This window comes from Vanacampus margaritifer, chromosome 13, assembly GCF_051991255.1.
Source record: "Vanacampus margaritifer isolate UIUO_Vmar chromosome 13, RoL_Vmar_1.0, whole genome shotgun sequence".
Taxonomy (NCBI): Eukaryota; Metazoa; Chordata; class Actinopteri; order Syngnathiformes; family Syngnathidae; genus Vanacampus; species Vanacampus margaritifer.
Window position 1 is genome coordinate 14,564,617 of NC_135444.1, and position 20,857 is coordinate 14,585,473.

The window sequence follows — 20,857 nt, forward strand, 5'->3', positions numbered from 1 at the left end:
AGTGGAGGGGAAATAGAAAGTGGAGCAGAGTAGAAGAAAGGGAAGCGGGAAGAAAAGAGAAGCCTGTCAGCCTATGTTTAGTGCATCTGTCTGGGCTGGCAGCAGGAAGCCTGTCACCAGCTGCTCTCGCTCTCGTACAAATCAAGACGTTGACATGTGCACATTATCTGTGCGCTCTGGGAACAGGCAAAGTTTGCACACGAGTTGCAATGTGCTCTCCTCGGAAACTTCAGCACAACAAACGCGTATACGGAAAAGACTTCGCTTATTCATGGTTCCACAGTCGCCGATTATTTTGTTGTGTGATCATCTATGCTTGTCTTTTTTTTAATTTTATTTTTTATAGAGCTCATTCGGTAATTTTACCGATTTGACATGTTATCATCATTGCTCTTTTTAAAATTTATTTATTTTTATTTTGTATGTGGGTGAGTATGTGCGTGTGTGTGCGTGATTTTTTGGGGATGAATTATTTTCCCTTCTTCTTTTTTTTAAAATTAATTAATTAATTAATTTATTTATTTTTTACTGTATTATTTTTTTTTTCATGGATGAATTATTTTCAATTATTTTCAAAAAGCCACGCGTTTTTATCCATCTCAAGGGGCGGCCATTTTGTCACTTGCTTTCGACTGAAAATGACATCACAGTTGCTCAGGGCATGGGCAACGACCAATCACAGCTCAGCTTGCGGATGTCACATGACCCACATCAGAATAAGTTGATCTCTATTTAAACATTACCCGCACCATTAACCTAGAGTTGTACGCTGCAAGGACGATATGATTCATGTTACGATTGAACATGTGACCAAAAATAGATTAAAAAGAGTCCTCATTCGAATTTATGCCAACCAAAAGAGTGACCGTAGACGCCCCTGCAACTCGAACACTACATTTAATTACCCGGAAGTTGACCTGAAAGTACATAAACACGAATGAAAAATTTACCGAGATCTCGCTAAAAAGCTAAAATCCGACCAGAGTTTGTGATTCATTTTTCGGTGCGTCATCATATTTAATTTTAAATTAAACATTGCGAAAAAATCTGTCATTTTGAGAATGCTTCATAAATTTATGGCAAAGTGATATAACCCCATCATCAATGCTACTATCAATGCCAATTCTCCAGTATTACAAATATTTCTAATCATAATAATATTGATAGGAATAATACATAGAAATAGTAAATACAATATAATAATAGAGCCTGTAAAGCCAGCATGCTAAAGTATGGACGGGGCAGGTTATTACCATCGGGGGCAGCAGTGCATGCAAGCATATGAATAAACACTGTGGGGCTACATTTTGATGGAAGTCTCATGCTAAAAAGAAATGTGAATGAAGGTCTATTGATTTTCATCTCCGGGGCGGGTGCGGGGACGTCGTCCGGCGGGTGGAAATTAACTGCGTTTTTTTGTGACACATCCACTAAATTACTAACATGCTCGGGATTGTGAGTTGCAAGTTATGCCTGCTTAAGAATACACATTTATTGATCGCCACCTGGATTCAGGGGCATCTCAAGAGGATCGAGATGCCCTGCGCTCGGCTCGTGGAAAAAGGGGAAAATGTTTCAGTGCAGAAAACAAGATTGAAAGTTTGATTCATTTGGGAATTTGAATCATAATAAAATGTAGTATATTATTAGCATTATTTTTTCTTTTTAACTATTTGCCGGTCATGTCGCACAGTGCCTCTCGAACTGGGCTCCCTGGTTCCTTGGGTGTTCTCGAACCCTAGTTTAAGGGTTTGCACAATAACAAACTTACTTCCAAAACGCACTAAAATTTTAAACTTTCTAACACGAATGATCATATATCATTTGAAAAAGCATGTGGCGTATCATCACATAAGTCTGACATCTTTGGATGCACAAAGCTAAGCAAGCAGCATATTTTTGCATACATATTAAGTAATCCAATGACAAAAAATATTATTTTTTTATTTCCAAAATAAAAGGTGTAATATTAAAAGCCCCCACCTCCACACGCCCGTGTGTCCAGTAAATTGCTGAAGGTCCCCCCCCCCCCCCCTGGGTTCCCCTTGCAGGAGCTCAGTCTGGGATAGTTTTCAAAAACTGCTTTATCATGGAAAAGTACCATTTTATTCTCAAAACATGACATTTTTACCCCCAATCATAAATTTGTTATATATATAAAAAAAAAAAAATCCTCAGCTACCGGCACAAATGCTAATGACGATATTGCGAGAGAAGAGGGGAAACAGAGTGACCGCTCACCGTGGCTGGTAGTGGTGGTGAAATGTAGGGGTAAAAAAAAAAAAAAGCCAATTATTTTCTCTCAGCATGCTGTCAGGTAGCGTGAAAGCGGCTGTCCCGCTGCAGAATCCCCGACGCCGGCGTCTCATCCATTAGCCGCGTGCCTGCTATCTATTAATGCCTTTTGTCATTTGCATAATTTTATCAAGGTGGCAAATGGGGATCATCTGTTTCTTTCTCAATAAGATGAATTGAGCCTTTAAAAGGGAGTTACGCTGGGAAAAAAGGCAGCAAGGGAAGAAAAAAAAAAAAAAACAGGAACAAAAGCGATGGCTCGGAAACAAAGAGGTGCACGATGTGAACGGTCCTCACCAGACCTCTTAAGGATGACTTGGACTCCCATTATGATGTTCTAATAAGCATTAAATACTGTCAAGCTCACATAGTCCATTAAGCTTGTATACGATGCAAATCTTATTTTTTTTTGCAGGTGTTTTCAGCATATCAGCAATGTAAATGCTTGTGGACTAGAATTGAAATTTACCAGGGAAGGCTTCACATGTGATCAAACAAAAATGTCTTGGTAAAACAATATAAAGGCATTTTTGTACTTTCTATTCTAAGGAATTTGTTATCATGATGTGGCCAAAACATTTAATCAAATTTAAATTAAATTATTTTCTCCAGAAACCAAAAAAAAAAGAAGAAGAAAAAAATAATAAAAATAAAAAAATAATAATAATTTCAAATAAATTAAATTAAAAATCTGCGGCTGCCAGGTTTGCGGGGTCCACTGTACTCTACACAATTATTCAACTTAGCGCCACAAAGATGGACATTGCCATAAATAACAATTGATTTTAAGTGTGAATGCTCCTCAGATTGGGAAAAAGGCAAGTAGAAAACCGCACAGATGTCACTAATAAACCTCCAGATCGCTCATGTGATCAAACAGCACATTCATGAGTATTGACACTTGAAGTGTACAACATGAGTGGACACTTGACCAACAAGCTAACGCAGCTAACAAGCGCACAGATGTCGAGTCAGTTGACTACATTCCGCATTTGAGGCCAATCTGTGTAATTTTGGTTAGTTATCGAATACCCGCTAAATGACACAATTGTTTGGACTAATTTCAAATTTCATTTGAGTCATTGTCGTTTAGTTCATGCCGACACTTTGGCTAGTTAGCATGGGTTGCTAACGGCTAACTACGCGACTAACGCCGCTGTTTGAGGAACTATTTGTGTGGGAGGAGCCGAATAACTGATGAAATAAACAAACAAATCATAATTTATTGTCATCCTGTTAACTAATAAACGGCACTTTGTAGAATTGCTGTATTAAAAACAGATGTACGTGTCATTTACTGATAATTGTTTTCACCCGGCATTTTACATCACTGAAATAGATAAACAAATATCAAGTAAATGATTTATTATTTATTTTATTCTGACCAATTCAGTTCAGTTGGATCATTTTGCTCATGCCACCCTAGAGGTGTGTTTGGGGAACGCATTACATCAAAAAGTCAAAGCTATTTTCTCTGATGAAGGTAAAAAGAAGCGAACAAAAGCCAAACGTGGGGGAAGAAAAGAGAGGCGAAGAAAGTTGTCCGGCTTCCAACGGCATTCATTTACTGTCAGGCATCTGCTTTTTTTTTTTCTTTTTTTATTGCAACCTGATGGCAGCACTCCTCCCGCAGTGCCAGCAGGCAATCACCTCTTTATCACATGGCAATTATCTCGCTACAGCGCCGCTCCGTGACTCGCAGCGCTGTCACACGTGAACCCGGCACGCTGCGACCCGGCCGGCAGCGCACGGAGGGGGAAGGCAAAGGGAGGCAAAGTGGCTGATAAAGGGTGGGCGAAATAAGAGGGGGGGTTGGGGTCAACGAGGTGAACTCAAAGAGTGGATGGTAACTAAAGGGCCCGATTTGTTAGCGCCTTGCAGGCAAGCTGCGCTAGTTAGCGCAGAAACATTTTTAATAGCATTTTCATTTCTCGGAAATGATGTAACGTGTGCAAAAGCAGGTACATGGAAGGCACTTTGAGATTTTATTTGACGATTGTTGATATCCAGTTTGAGGTCAATGTACTAGTACACTCTTTGTCCTCACTATGACATTCCAGCGCACTAGTAAAACGACCCTGTCTATTAGTAACATTTTTTCCCGCTTCTAGTGGTCTCAATATCAAGTATATCAAATACATGTTCAAAAGCCTTTTCATACTAGTCACTCGAAAATGTCAACTAGTTTACAATTTTGCCTCCCTAGTAGCTATCATCAAAAATGGCAAAGTTGTCCTACTAGTGTGGCAAAAATGCCACACCCCAGTGGAATGCAGGTGAGGAACAAATGTCACGACTGAGACGGTCATTTTACTAGTGCGCTTAATTGTTTTACTAGTGAGGACAAAAATGTACCCATTAAAAGTCAGATTACTAGTATGCTCTTAGTCCTTACTAGTGGCACAACTTGGGTATACTAGTAGGATAACTACATCTTGTGTAGTAGTACTAGCAGTGTGCTGATGTCAACCCGTGTACAGTTTTTACTAGGATGCCAAAGTCGTGCCACTACAGTAGTACGACAGTCATTCTACTAGTGCACTGAATTATTTACCTGTGAGGGTAAAGAATGTGCCTACTAGTACATAAGCATATGGTCTTTGTCCTCACTAGTAGCAGCATTTTGCCATGATAGTAGGAAAAGTTACTAGTAAGGATGGGCGAGTACTGACACCAGGTGTGTTATTGTTATTTTGGGGGAAATTCTATGTATCTAAAAAAAAAATACTAGTTCCACGACTTGGTATTGTGACTACTCAAGAGTTGAGCACTCATACTAGTTTTGGTTTGAAAAAAAAGTGGTATTGAACATCCAGAGTAACTAGTAAGGCAAAATTGTGCACTACAGCAATTTTTAACACCACACATTTCATCACTAGTACTAGAAGCATCCATATGTCAACTAACGCCTCAATAGTAACCTGTACTTGTCCTACTAGCAGGCCACAGTTGTCCTACTAGTGAGTAGAAATGTCATACAACAGTCACAGGAACGGACCAGGAAGACAGTCATTCTACTAGTGCACTGAATTATTTACCTGTGAGGGTAAAGAATGTGCCTACTAGTACATAAGCATATGGTCTTTGTCCTCACTAGTAGCAGCATTTTGCCATGATAGTAGGAAAAGTTACTAGTAAGGATGGGCGAGTACTGACACCAGGTGTGTTATTGTTATTTTGGGGGAAATTCTATGTATCTAAAAAAAAAAAAAAAAATACTAGTTCCACGACTTGGTATTGTGACTACTCAAGAGTTGAGCACTCATACTAGTTTTGGTTTGAAAAAAAAATAAGTGGTATTGAACATCCAGAGTAACTAGTAATGCAAAATTGTGCACTACAGCAATTTTTAACACCACACATTTCATCACTAGTACTAGAAGCATCCATATATCAACTAACGCCTCAATAGTAACTTGTACTTGTCCTACTAACAGGCCACAGTTGTCCTACTAGTGAGTCGAAATGTCATACAAAAGTCACAGGAACGGACCAGGAAGACAGTCATTCTACTAGTGCACTGAATTATTTACCTGTGAGGGTAAAGAATAAGCCTACTAGTACATAAGCATATGCTCTTTGTCCTCACTAGTAGCACCATTTTGCCATGATAGTAGGAAAAGTTACTAGTAAGGATGGGCGAGTACTGACACCAGGTGTGTTATTGTTATTCTGGGGGAAATTCTATGTATCTAAAAAAAAAATACTAGTTCCACGACTTGGTATTGTGACTACTCAAGAGTTGAGCACTCATACTAGTTTTGGTTTGAAAAAAAAGTGGTATTGAACATCCAGAGTAACTAGTAAGGCAAAATTGTGCACTACAGCAATTTTTAACACCACACATTTCATCACTAGTACTAGAAGCATCCATATATCAACTAACGCCTCAATAGTAACTTGTACTTGTCCTACTAACAGGCCACAGTTGTCCTACTAGTGAGTCGAAATGTCATACAAAAGTCACAGGAACGGACCAGGAAGACATTTGTTCTACTAGTGTGCTGGATTGTCTTAATAGTGAGGATTAAGAGCGTACTAGTACATGGACCTTGAGCTGGGCATAAAAAAAAAAAGTTCAAACGGCTAGGTGCTTAGAGACAGCTGAACCAGGTCACACACACACACTTGTGTGTGTATGCATATGTGTGGCTGCATCGTCATTGCTGGCACGTGTTAAAAAATGAAGGCGTCCAACAGGGGGAGATGTTTCCTAATGCCAGTTTACAGTGGCCGCCCTCCCCCTCGTCCGCCCACACGCTGTCACTATTAGCAGCCGGTTAAAGCGTCTCCTCTCCTCTCATTTATCTCGCTCAGGCTCTGGCTCAAACGCGCTTGCCTTTGAATGGCAAAGACACACACGCACCTCGGGAGAGGGGAAAAAAGGCAAGTCATGCCGCAACACAAATCTGCCGGATATGATGTGCAGAAAATGCAAAAGTGTGATGAAGGCTGATAACGTTGCGCTAGCAATTACTTAAATACAGACGTAGCAAACAAAATGTGTTCTTATGCTAACTACAAATGGACAAACATTCTTCCATCCTTTTTTTGAGGCGTGTAAATTACAGTAGTGAGAGCCCATATAATAATAAAAAAAAAAGTATGTTCATTGCAACACACTTTTAATACACTTATTCAAACACATTTTAGGAGTATTCTTAAATGCCTGTTCTCCAAAGATGCCGAGTGTGCTTGCGTCAACTGTCAAATTTGCTGTATAATTGACATCAAAGATAACATAAATATTGTCAATTTAAACAACAAAATGTTGAATCAAACAACAAGATTTCACCGAAAGTCCACTAGCTAATGTTAACATATGTGGAATCCCATAGAAAGGCTAACGGCAATTAGCAGAGCTATGCCGCTAATTACAAACCTCCACACAAATGCTACTTTTCATACACTGAGCAGCAATAAATACAAAAAGACAACAAGCACATCGCTGGCATCGGGCTGAAACCTCAGAAGTCATAATTTGGCAAATGGAGGTACAAGGTTTTGGCCCGACACCAGCAATATATTTTCTGCTTTGTAGGAACAACAACTATCATTGGCGCTCAGTTAGCCCCAATATATATATAAAAAAAAAAGCTATTGTGTTAAAAACGAAAAATGTGATTGTTTTGGGAGTTGCTGGAACAGATTCATGTGGAAAACTGATTTGAAGTTAACTCATTCACTCCCAGCCATTTTCACTGAAGCAACCCCTTTCACTCCCGGCTGTTTGACTGGATTTTGACAGATTTTTCAAGGCCCACAGAATATTGTGTATTATTGCAATAAAAACACAGAACCTACCAAAAGAAAGATTAGAGTCTCATTTTTCATCAGGAAAAAAAGTATATTTCTATCTGTTTCCGTTTAGCAGCAATTAACATTAGAATATAGCTAAGTTTCATCATTATTCACAAACTTGTGAAAAAAGAGAGCTTTTTGCAACGTGGTCCTGGTTGATCTCTTATACTCTGCTGCCACCTGCTGGACGTTTTTTGTAGTAACTACCATTGCTTTTCTGTATGCTCTAGCATTAAAAACACATAAAAACAAACATATACTGTACATACGTTTTTGGGACCATGGCAATATTTAAAATAGAACGTTTTTATACGTTTTTGCGAGCAAACGAGTTAATACAGAGCATGACAAGCAGCAGCCATCTTTGCAGAATTTTTGAAAATATATGAAATGAACATGAATTCTACGCAATAAATAAATTCACACAAAAAATACGTTGATTTCTGTGAATTGTGGCCTGTACGATCAATGCCTACTGCATTCTCTCCATCTGCTCCGTATATCTTCTTCGCTTTCTTGCAAGGAATAATCAAGAACGACAACCCTTGGCGTTTCTTCTTGTTTATTACAGTAATCTAGAAAATACTGTCACAACACGCTGAAAGTATTATAGGACAATCTAAACGTCGCATGGAAAACACGTTGCATCTTGCTCACCACATTCCCTGCTGCTGTTTTATGAAATCACCTTTTTGGCAAATGGAATGTCTCCTGTCATAGATTGCCAGCGTCGGCGTTCATCACAACATTTCTCATTTTGGTCAGTGTTGCACAACCCCCCCCAACCCTCTCCCATCCCACGCCGCCTCCTCCTGGTTTGACTAAAATCCAATTTACTGGCTGTCAACTCAACTCTATAATCCCATCCACAGCTGTAGTGGAGAGGTAGCGCGCTTTTCTGTACTCTCTGGTTACAGCTATATACACCGGCTCTCCCCACCGCCGCGCTCCATACGTGGCCGCCGCCGCCGCCGCCTCCTCGTTTTGGCCGAAATGCACGGCGAGCGGGATGAACACGTAGTGTGCCTTTGGAGATAAAGAAGGCCTTTCACCGTCACAGAGTTCTCGTCTTCAGGGAGTAAGTACGCTTTATCGCGCCCGTAAAGACACATCCCGTCGTATCACTTCGGCGACGAGGGAATTGCCGTGCGTGCATGCGGCCGCCGCCGAAGGCTAATCATCGCGACATGGTGGAAGCTGGACTCCTACGCTAACTATAGCAAACACTTACTTGGCTGCCTGCGACATTAAGAAGTGAGTAGCTGTTTGCAGGAAGAGTCTCAAAGGGCACATTGAAAGTTAAATTTACTTTTGAAGGGCCTGTATGCAAATACAGGGGGCGGGCCTTGTGGTAAAAAAGTTCAAAAGTGCAAGTAATCGATTGCTGATTTGCCGAGTAATCGATTGGCAATTGTTCTCAAAGTGTGTTATTTCATAGTGAGGGCTCCCTCTAGTGGTACACGAAAGAAAATTACAATTCAGCTTTGCTTTACGTTGAACTCGTTTGCATGTAATCTTTATGAAATGTTTTTTTAAAACATGTATTTTTTTACCATTCTTTAATTACTGTTGTTTTTCCCCCCTGATATTTAACTGCGGTGTTAAAGCATAATGTTACTTTTTACATTTGTCAAATACAATACAGTTTTATTTAACTTTGAAGTCCAATATATTTGCATTTGATATAACTATTTTCAAATGTTAATTCACAGTAGGTAACATTTTTATGTAACTTATGTGCAATATATTTTTAATTAAATCATTATACATTTTTATTTATTAATTTATTTTAGACCCCCCGTCCATTTTACTATATTTAAGTGCAGTGATAATGTTCAAACGGTGCATAATCTTACAGTTAATTATAGATAATTATATTTAAAAAAAAATAGGCTAATTGTGCTACTGTATTTTATTGTTGGTGATTATTTTGGTATTTGGCAAACCTTGCACGGGAAGTTTAATTTTGGAAAAAAAAAGTTTTAAAAAAATTCAAGAGAACTAAACGGAATTCTTGAGACATTCTTTCCATTGAACTAAAATAAATTCTGATGTTAATGGACCGTTAAATAAAATAAATATATTTTTTGTGTTGCTAGTTAAACTTATATACTGTGACCTAAGTCCATTTGTGGAAAATGCTTAATTGTAAATTATTGCTTTATTAGCAAGATTATGCAAAAGCTACTGGACCAATGTAACTTTGTGGATGTGTAGGAAATGGGCCAAATAGAACCCATGACATGTTTATGCAGATCTGGACTAACATGTCGATCCATTTCCTTTCAATTTCAATGAATAATTCATGTGTTTTAATGAGTAACATTTTGCCACATATATATATATATATATATATACAAATTGGTACTGATCCAAATTAGGATCGCTCGCTTATTTTGCACAGATCTGCAGTCAAATGAATAAAAGCAGAACTTAACTTTCTAGCATCATCCTAAGACATGGGCTAAATTGAGCACTTTCCTTCAACCATTTGCATGTTGTCACATTTCTTAGGCAAAAAAAAAAGAAGGAAAAAAAAAAAGGAGTGCATTTCATGAATGGCAATGAAGGTGAGAGTTTTACCGGAGAAAAGACATGGCCTGGCAATTACTCTGGGATGGTCCAGTTGCACTTTTGCACCGGGCTCCCGTGGTGCTGGTATGAAATGAAACGTGGGCAATGGATAGCCCCCTTAAGACCTCATATATCGTTTACATTTCCTTTATAGCCAAACAGGTTGTGCGCTCGCGTCACTATAAATAAAAGCGCATACGTTGATGGTCTTTTTATAAAGTGCGACACAGATGAGGCCGGGCCGGGATTGTTGTTGTGACGTTAGATGGAGAGCAGCAATTACAGTAAGTAACTAATAAAAGGCACTACTCATACAAGAATGGTAATATGATAACCATTACAATGTCACCGAAACATATTTTAATACATTTTAACCTTGCTGAGTCATGTCCATCATTTGTATAAATAAAAGGCGTCACTGTAAAGTCACTGCGGCTTCCTGCTGTCTGTTTGCCGTGTCACTGGCTGGATTTTCAGTCACTGGAGATGCATCATTGGATGAGAGAAATGTCGATCATTAATACAGAACGGATAATTGATTTGTCTAAAAATGAAGATCAAAAGTATTTATTTATTTTTTTAAATAATCAACAGATTTTTATATATTTTTTTAAAAAATGTATGTTTAAAAATATTTTTTGTTAAAAATGTACGTAAATCAAAACTCACATCTCAAATCATCTTTCCACATTGAAATGAATGGAAATGCCATTAATTCGTTTTAGTCTCCCTCCCAAAAATCAACAATTTATTGTTAAAGTGAAAAAAAAGATATATATATTATTTTACTAAAACAGAGCTGTAATAACATAAATAAACAAATAAATAAATAGGCTATTAAGGATGAAACATTTTGTGCGTCATGATTAAGTCGCTGCCATTTAGTACTTTGCACTATGAACCTAAACTTTGAATCTCTTGGTGCCATGAATAGAGATAGTGGTGAAGAGCGGGCAAAGGGACGGCATCAAAGAAGCATGGCTTTGCTGTATGTGAGATGGCTCTGTGTGCCCTGGGGGGAAATACTACAGTGGGTGAGGGGAGGGAGCAAAACCCATGAGATCCCGAGCGTCATGAATTGTGCAGTAGAAGAAGAAGAGGACGGAGCGGTTATAATGTTTGTTCGCCTTTTTTTTTTTTTTTTACCTCTCTGCATGGACACTCACTTTTAACCAAGCTAGCTAACTGTAGCTCCTCCCCTTAATACAGAGATCATTGAACAACGAAGATGTTATACTTCCTTGCCATTGATAATTTCTCACTTTATTAGCAAAATTCTTGAAGACCAATGTCTCCACAAGGGGGTGCCAATTCCCAATACTAATGCCAATGATTTACAGTACTTATAATGATGATAATAGAAAACAATTTCATATTGCAAATATATATTTATAGCATATGTATATGTTTTTATTAATTTTGACACTTTAAGTATTTATATTTTATTCACAAGGTTAAATTCAATTTGGTACAGGACAAGCAAAGTTTAAATAAAATAAATAAATTTACTTGACAGAGGTGCCACAAGCATCTCATTTATTGAGTATGAAAAAAGCAATCAACCATTTAACCCCTAAGGTAATTACAGTACTTAGTTTGCTTATAAAAGTTAGTTTCAAAAAGCCAAACACTGGCTTCATTAGTGACACGAGAAAATCATTTATTTGACCCCGCACCTTGTTGCTCAAACAAGTGCGATCCGCTTCATTAAATCATCATTCCCCAAAAACAGCCAACTTTGAAGTTGCGCCGCAAACACGGACTGGGCGACATTAGCATTCCTTACGAGTTGTCTTTTCCGGCCGCCCTGATAAATGAAGCCAAGTATTCCCTTTTCCTTTTAGTTGGCGTTTGCACTTCAACATTCCCGAGGGAAATGTCAGAGTGTGTAGCTGCTAAACGCTCCGATGTATTCATTCATCAGCTCGTCAGCCTGACTGATGATGTGCGGCGGGATTTCGGGGATTTTGAGTGGGCACAAATGCCCCCCCCCCCCCTCCCATGTGGTGTATGATAATAAAAAAATGCATGAAATTGGACACTCTCATAATGGAATAAGGCCTCTTGTAAAAATCACATATAAATCAGTTATTGGTGGTATTTGAAAAGCTGAGAGAAAGTTTGAAAAACATTGGCCTTGTGAGCAGGTCCACATCTATAAATAATTTCCCATCCGCCGCCATCTTGATCCTGCGCCTTTTGCACTTTCCTTTCTAGATGCGCCAACTGCTTGATGCCACGACAGGCGATGCGTGCGTACGGAGGAACAGAAGTGTGTGTGTGTGTGTGTGCGTGTCTTTTTCCGACTCACCGCATGCGCGTAAGAGCTGTAGGTGCTGAAGGGAAGGGCGATGGCGGGGTTGAAGATGCCAAACTGGCCCACCATCTGCTGCATGCGTCTGATGGTGCGCTCCTTGTCTGTGTCGGCGAACTTGACCACCAGGCTGGAGGAGGCGCCCTGGAACGGATGGCGAGGGGAAGAGCGGGTCAAGGTTAAAGGTCCGACTGCTACATGGTCTTCCAGGTCTAATTTTACACCCATATAAGTCCACTTTGCAGGAAAAAATGACACTGCAAAAACTGAAATCTTAAATAGGATTTTATTTATCAAACATAAATTTGCTTATTTTGCTCTGACAAGTTATTTATACTTAAAATAAGATCACTCTGCTTATTTTAAGATACTTATTACTTAATTATCTTATTTTGATCGATTTTTCAAAATCTTACAGGTAAATTTAAGTAAAATTTTCTTGTTCTGTCACCAGATAATTTTAATCCTATATTAGTGATCCTATTTGAAAAATCCACTTCCAAAAACAGAATTTTTTTTTTTCTTTTTTAGTTTAAAATGACTTACTTTAGCTAGAATCGGTTACTTTTGGTGATGTAAATAGTCAATTCTTGTTGCGGCAGATGACATGCTCAACTACAAAAGTAGGAGACGGTCCAATAATTTGTTACCGTGAGAGGCAGCAGCAAACTAACGTGTCACATATTAGTTGCCATGACTACTACTACTACTTCATTTTCTTCTTCTACTTTTTTTTGGGCGGTTGACAAATACTGTTGGTGCATTATCGCCACCTTCTGGAATGGAGTGTGCGCGACAATTATTATTATTTTTTGTTTTGTTTTGTTTTCGACTCAAACCTGAAAATTCTGATTTGATGTTGAATTTTTATTTCAATTTTTTTTCATAATTCTTATCTTAATTTGAGTCACCACTTCACTTTTCCGTAGTTAGAAGTGGCCGTTTTGAATCCAACCGGAAATCATTCGCTGCCGTCAACATGATTAGGGAACGGTTTTCCGTACCATCCTGTTTTTGGTTAAATACAGACACAAAAGCGAATTATACTCCAGAGTTTATTGTCCAACAAAAATGCTACTGTATGATACAGATAAATTAAACACATGCTGTAAGGAACTATTTTTCAGAAGGCCAATTCCTAATTAATTTCTGTATTAAAAATTGTTTACATTGTTTGTTATGTAATATACAAATTTTATGAGATTGTCGTTTTTGTTTTTCATTAACTTGTAAGATGTAATCACCAAAATGATGAAAAATAAAATCATGAAATACAGTATGTGTAATAAAATCTATATTAAATACAAGTTTTAAATTTTAAATGAGGGAAACGGTATTTTGGGTGCAAATCTGAGCTCTACTGCTCTAGTTCTCGATTTTTGCAAAATAGATTTCCCCTAATAACGTAACTTATATATCGTCGCTGTCCTATGAAAAACACTTATGTCCATTTAAAAAATATATATTTGTCTGCCGTCTGCACTCAGTTTTATCCCATAAAAGTAAACATGTAAAAAAAAATTAAATAAAAAAACAAAGACAAAATGACAATATGTTGTTTTTTTATCCTCATGAAGCATTTTTTGATTGACTTATGGTCCCAAAAATACAATAACATTGATTCTCAGAAAAACTTATAACTCATCTTAAAACTATAAATGGAAGTGCTATCAGCAAGCACCCATTGACCCCCGTTTAAAAGAAAAGTGGTGCAATTGCTTTCATTCCGTCCTCTATGTTTTAATCTTCTCTCTGCAGCTGGCCATGTATTATCCACACTTTGTTGTCGTCGTCATTCGGCAGCGGGGAAACAAGACCCAGCAGGTGCGCTGGCCACACACCCTTCATTAAGAATCCTCAAATGATTTAGCGCTACAGTTGACCTTTAGTGCGCTCCGCCTCTCTGGTGCGCCTCGCCCCTCTTGTGGCCAATCGATGCACATAAAAGGCCGAAATATTACTCTGATCTGACGGTGCAAAGGTTGTGTGTCACTCACAATAAGAGGCCCCCCCTGTGAAATTGGTGCAAAGTTGTCAATAGCGTCAATCATAGCCGTGAATGGGGGTGTTGCTCAGCGGGTGCGCCATTTTGTTCTTCAAAAGATGAAGTAGTGGTCTTCATTTTACGACAGAGCTAGTTGAAAAGTTAAATTTCAACGTCACCAAATTTGAACCGTTGAATCATGATTTGCTCAATATGATTATTTTCACCAAATCGTTCTGGACTATGCAAGACTATTTCAATTAACTAAGAAACAAGAATGTTTTTTTTTTTTGTTCTGAGAGTGTGTATTCTGTGTATTCATTAGTTCACCTAAAACCTATTAAAAAATCCCAAAACCGTTCACCTAAACCGAACACTTCCAGCCAGAGTCGTGAGGCCGTCAGGAGACCCGAGGAAGGACCAAAGAAACAAGAATGTTGATTTTTTTTTTTCTAGAGCTCAGTATTGTTCATTCGATTTGACATCATCATTGCTCTCCTTTTTTTTTTTTAAAAAAAAACAAATAAATTAAAAAAATTTAATAAATGTTTTTTTTTTTTTTAATATATATACATATATATATACATATACACACATATATATATATATATTTTTTTTTTGTATGTGTATGTGCGTGTGTGTGTGTGTGCGTGCGTGCGAGCGTGTGTGTATTCATCAGTTCACCTAAAGCCCATTAAAAAAAATCCCATACTAATAATATAATATAATAATAAATTGCCAAATGCAGAAACATCAATGTAAGTTATCACGATGTAGTGGCTCTCGCTAACAGACAGAATTAAGTAACCAGAATTAGGTTAAAAAAAAAAAAAAAAAAAAACAAGAATGTTGATGACAACATAACCTCCCTGAAGTAAGATCATAAACAAGCTACGAGCATTTCCCTCCGTAACACCAACACATTATGACCACTCTCAACCAATACTAAGGTTAATTTTGACACCCTTGTACATTGGCACACTTTATCTGTTGTGTCTGTCCGGCTCTTTAGTGTCTGCGTCATTAACTTTATTGTGAGGTTTAACAGTGGCGGCGTTCAACAAAGGGCAGCGTCGCACGGAATTCAGAGAAGTCAGTGATTACAGTTCGTTAAATTCGCACGGAGAAAAAAAAGACATTGCTTTATAGTTTTCTGACTTAACGCATGGAATTTTTGTGGCAGTATCTCCAGGTGATATTTCCCAAACTTTGAAATCCATGGATTTCCTCCAACATTCCTGGACCGATGCCGCATCCAATAAGAGAGATGTTGGCGGAGTGATTTCAGAGTGACGACAGGAAATGATTTCGGTGGACTTGGACAGTAAATGACGCGCACAAAATGGAGGAAATAATATTAAATGCTTGAGTTTTGGGACACAAGACAAATGATGTACCATCACAGAATATACCAGGTTTGTTCAAAGTGATAGAAATGTGTGATTTTATCATTTTTAATAGAAATGTTAGTTAAAAAAATAAAACATGGTCCACTTGTATCATGTCTCCTCATCCTCCTGATTATAAATAAAGCCACAGCTTTCCATTTTAACTACTTAACTTCCAAAACAGTGGACAACATAAAAAAAAACAAGTGCAGTGTGAAAAGGGTTACTTAAGTGGAGTTTCCATCCAATTGTTTTAATTTTTTTAAGCGAATTTACTGAAAATGTGCAAAACGGACATGCGACCCGTTTCCTTCTGTTCTTTTTTTGAGATTAATGAGAGGGGAATGTAGGTAGGTAGCACTATACACCATAGAGATGTGATCCACCAGTAATTTAAAAGAAGAAGAAGAAGAAGAGCAGGAAGTGACTGCGCCGTGCAACGACGTGGTATGAGTTTTCTTTTGTAATTCTTGATAAACTGTAGCGTTTCTTTGCTGTTTTCCATCTAAAATTGCATTAATATTCGCTTATAATATTTCAGTTTCGTTCTCCCAACCCCCCCAAACATACCTTACTTTATCGTTTTTTTTTTGTTTTTACCTTACTTTATCGTCCGCCATTGCTTTGTGACTACAATATCCGGTCAAAACGTGTGATGTGTATCCGGTCTTGTCAGCGTTTATTCCCAAAACCTGTTTCCATAGCCCAAATTCGCATTTTCCTTTTTTCGATACGCTTCAAAATCCACCCCCTCCAAACGTAAAAACTTTTTGGGGAGAATTTTGGGCCCTTTTTTCGAATTTCTAGCATTTTCATTTAGTTTTATTTTCGCATTTCTTGAAAATTGGATTAAAAATGGATGGATGGAAACCCCACTAACGTCACCAAATCTTCCAACTCTACTAAACATGACCTGCCTTGTAATTACGGTATTATATGATCACATTCATTATATTGTAGAAGAAAGATACTAGTGTATATTGTAATTTTTTTTTAATTAAATGTTCTTTCTTTGTGTAAATTCAACAGAGGAAATGCTTATATTCAACATTTCACATGCTAATACATTTCCCCTTATTAACAAAACAATCCATGCTGAGGCTACTAATTAATATAATATTAGATGTCATCACGTCTGAGGTTTTGCTTCAGGCATGTGCACTTTAAGCAAACATTTTTTTTTTTTTAACCTTCCTTGCTTGAACAGGGAGGTAAACAACGTACTACCCATCAATGTTTATCAATGAAAAGGGAATTCTGCCCCTTTAGACTCCATAAAGTCATTTAATAGGCAATCAAAGAAGGCTTTCAATCTATATGACAACACAACAGTAACGTGCACATGCACTTTATTATTCATTTGGGCAAACGGAATATCGCAGCACTACATTTTCATACACAAAGATTTTTTTGGGGTGGAATAAAGGCTTGAGAATCACAATTTGGGGGAATTTTGTGAAGAATGATGTGGAGAGAAAATACACCGAATGCAGTACTAATGGTTTCCTGACTAACGTAGCTTCTGTCACACCCACCCCCCCATGATCACACTCACAAACATACAAATTGTTTACAGCTGTTTGAAAACTGATGTCCATCACAGATAAATCTGTCGACATACTGATTCCCCAGGAATAAATAAGCCATATATATGCACCGAGTGACGCCTATTTACAAACTCCACATACTGTCCGTCGCACAAATGCTCTCATTCCTATCTGACTCACACATGTTATCCATACAGAATGCCCAATGGCCCCTGAATGGCAACAATGTATGCATCGCAACTTCCGCGAGCTGGAAAATAAAATCAGTCAGGGAGCCTTTGACCCTTCTTTATGGCTGCCTGTGAGCGTGAAAAACAGGTGACATAGGAAGTGTGTACGCTCGTGCATAAGTTGTGTGCTCTCTGCTCTACGTGTGCGCAAACGCATCAACAAGTCGGGTCTACATGCAGGTGAGGGGATGGGAAGCCTTCCTGCAGCAATTTGGTTTGGTGTGACTCTCAAAAGCCAACCAAATGTGTTAATCCTGGTAAAAAAATCAGTTTGTCTGTATTATTATCTGCACAATGACTCATATGCGTGATGGTTGCTGCTGTGTATTCTTCCAACGACTGTGTAATCAGGGACCGCCCTAAAAGAAAGAGGGCTGGGCAACATTTAATTCAGAGCGGTAGGAGATTGTTACTGTGTACATCTCTGTCAGTTCTCCTCGCGAGCCTTCCTTGTCTATTGTTTAATAAATGTTTTAGGTTGACTGAACCTGACAGCAAGAAACATCAAGTCGATGCACAAAATTTGCTTTACGTACTCTGTATCGTTGAGTATTCGCAAAGTGAATACGGGTGATATTAACCATTCCTTCTGATTGCTTTCTTAACTCCTTTTTGTAATTAACGTGAGCGTGACCCGTTCAGGGACACACGTGGTTGGTACAGCACAGCCCGCGTATCGACACGGACGGTCACGGCCCGCTAACGGTGAGCTGCGTCCTCCGGCAGCCTCAGGATATGAGATGCTGATCATATTTCTATAATCAATTTAGCAGAGCAGGAGGTATAAATCCTGTCCATTCACTTCTCTCTCTCTCTCTCTCTCCAATTTATCCCCCCCCCCCTCCCTTCGGCCCCTTGCTTATAGTCAGATGAATAATTCAGCAGCCAATGTGGCGAAAGGTGGAGTAAACAAGTCTATTGCCTAATATCCCCAGAGGATGCCAAAGAGAGACGAGCCGGGGGCCGACGAGCTAGCACAGATAGCGGTGCAGGAGCAATGGGGAAGGACAGTATCTACGGAGAATGGACATCAAGAGTCTTTCCCAGCGACCTGCAGTCATTTGCACTTAGATTGACTCGCAGGGTTGTGCTCAAATGGCACAGCTGGCTTTCTAGTGGCTCTTTCCCCGCCACACATTTGGCGACCATTAATAATGGAATCATAAAAGGACAAACATGAGCTCTGTGAAGTGAGGTAGGAAGATAGATCGAGCGACGGGAGAGTTCAGGGTCCACCTGCTTCCAACAAACAAAAATGCGGACCAAAGCGGCGCACACTTGAGGCCTTTTGTGGTAATAAGAGTTGCGCTTCCGCCAACTGCTCCATTCCGGTCAACTGTGTCGCCTTTATTTTGACGAGTGGGCCTCGAAGGCACGCATAAAATAGGCTTTCCGAGGATAGAATCCGGAATTCATAAGACGCACGGCGAGTTTACATAACGAGCGAATGTAATCTCGTGCCGCGGTTATAGGCAGTGATTATGCAAGCAGAACACCGCTGATTGATGACTTGCCCGGAATTCAATTATCACTCTAAACACTTTTATCTTCAAATGAGATTTTAAAGAAATATAATGTTAATTAAAGAGACAAACTGCTGCACTTCGCCCATTTTTTAAAGCTTACATGTTGCACTTAAGTTCACCACATTGCTAGAAAAAGCATAAATGTATGCCCGTAGACGACAACGATGAATTCCCCTAGGGCAGAGGTGGGCATTGAGGGCCGATATCCTGCAGGTTTTGCATGTTGCCCTTCTCCAACACAGCTGATACAGTATATGATCAGCTCATTAGCAAGCTTTGCATAAGCCTGATAATGATCCTGTTGATTGGAATCAGCTTGTATTGGAAGTCAGAAACCTCCAAAACCTGCAGGACTGCGGCCCTCGAGGACCGAGATTGCCCACCTCTGCCCTAGGGGGACCTCAGATTGTTTATAACACTGCATATTGTTGCTGTACAATAAAAAAACACGTATTTTGGAAGTATTTGTTCCAAAATACAAGGAACATTTTTTCTTTTTTATATTTAGATTGACAGCATGTTTTTCATTGGACAATAATGCTATCTATCCATCCATCCATCCATTCATCTAGTCTACCTAGCTACCTGTCTACCTAGCTAGCAGCAATGGCGTGACCAAATGTGTCGTCTTTTGGGGCATTTTCTTACGTCCTGTTTGGGCGTCCGGGTTTTTGATAAATTCATGAAAATGTCCGGTTGGCGTTGCGTGATTAATAGGAGGTGAAGTACACTATGTAACTGCAAGTGTCCTCTTTTTTTTTTTGGAAAATGGAATAAGGTCACCCTAAAAGCTAGCTACCTGCTGTCTACCTTGCTAGCTAGCTAGCTAGCTACCTGTCTGTCTACCTTGCTAGCTAGCTAGCTAGCTAGCTACCTGTCTACCTTGCTAGCTAGCTAGCTAGCTAGCTACCTGTCTGTCTGTCTGTCTGTCTATCTATCTATCCATTCATTGTCATTGCCATACTGTAAGATAACCTACAGAATTGTCCATCTTGCCCCTAAAATGCAAAATCCCCATTGGCTGTGATGATTATAAAGTTGTAAATGATGATATTTGTTTTAGTTGAGTAGTACATTCAGGATGTGTGTCTATAAGTATGACAAAGAAATACTTACTGGCATTGTCTGGCTTCCGTGTAGGGCACCAATTGCTGACTGAGCCTCGGTGTGTGTGGAGAACTTGACAAAGGCACAACCTGGAGGAGAGAAACGCACACATACACACACGGTATGAATGCCCAACCAGTCAAGTGAGGTGAAAAGTCGGCTCTATGTAAATAAAGGATGTGGAAGTATATCCGACATCACCCCCAAAAAAAAATAATGGTTGCGCGCATCCCTGCACAGTGGGCGGGCGTGACAAGCAGGCTGAAGCTGCGGGCAAAAAGATTGCACGAATGAAGCAGGAAAGTGTGCTATTTAGCACCGCGCGGCTGTCTGTGCATTTTAAACACGAAGCGGATTCACAGTCACACGTGGATCGATATTTGTGTGGCTGGCGCACAAACCAACAGCTCTCAGCTCAGCGCGTCCTTCAGGAATATGATGGTAAAACACACACACGGAGCTTCTTGTTGCCTTTCTACATGTTGCTCATCAATTATTCAGTCACTAAAGTGAAAAATGGATGACAAAGATATGGAAAATGCATAGTATTTGTTTACAACTAGGAAAATATTGGATGTGACCTCTTATAGT

The 20,857-nt window shown here is 39.1% G+C and overlaps 1 protein-coding gene across 8 annotated transcripts in view; it reads right to left on the reverse strand.

Moving 5' to 3' along the window:
• Positions 1-20,857, reverse strand: part of celf5a (cugbp, Elav-like family member 5a) — a 271,078-nt gene that overhangs the window by 27,707 nt on the left and 222,514 nt on the right. For all 8 annotated transcript variants that reach the window (XM_077583355.1, XM_077583350.1, XM_077583353.1 and 5 more), the window contains exons 5-6: positions 20,276-20,355; positions 12,482-12,628 (exon numbers count right to left, since the gene is read on the reverse strand). In XM_077583355.1, the coding sequence (XP_077439481.1) occupies positions 12,482-12,628; positions 20,276-20,355 (227 nt within the window). The remainder of the gene's footprint in view (positions 1-12,481; positions 12,629-20,275; positions 20,356-20,857) is intronic.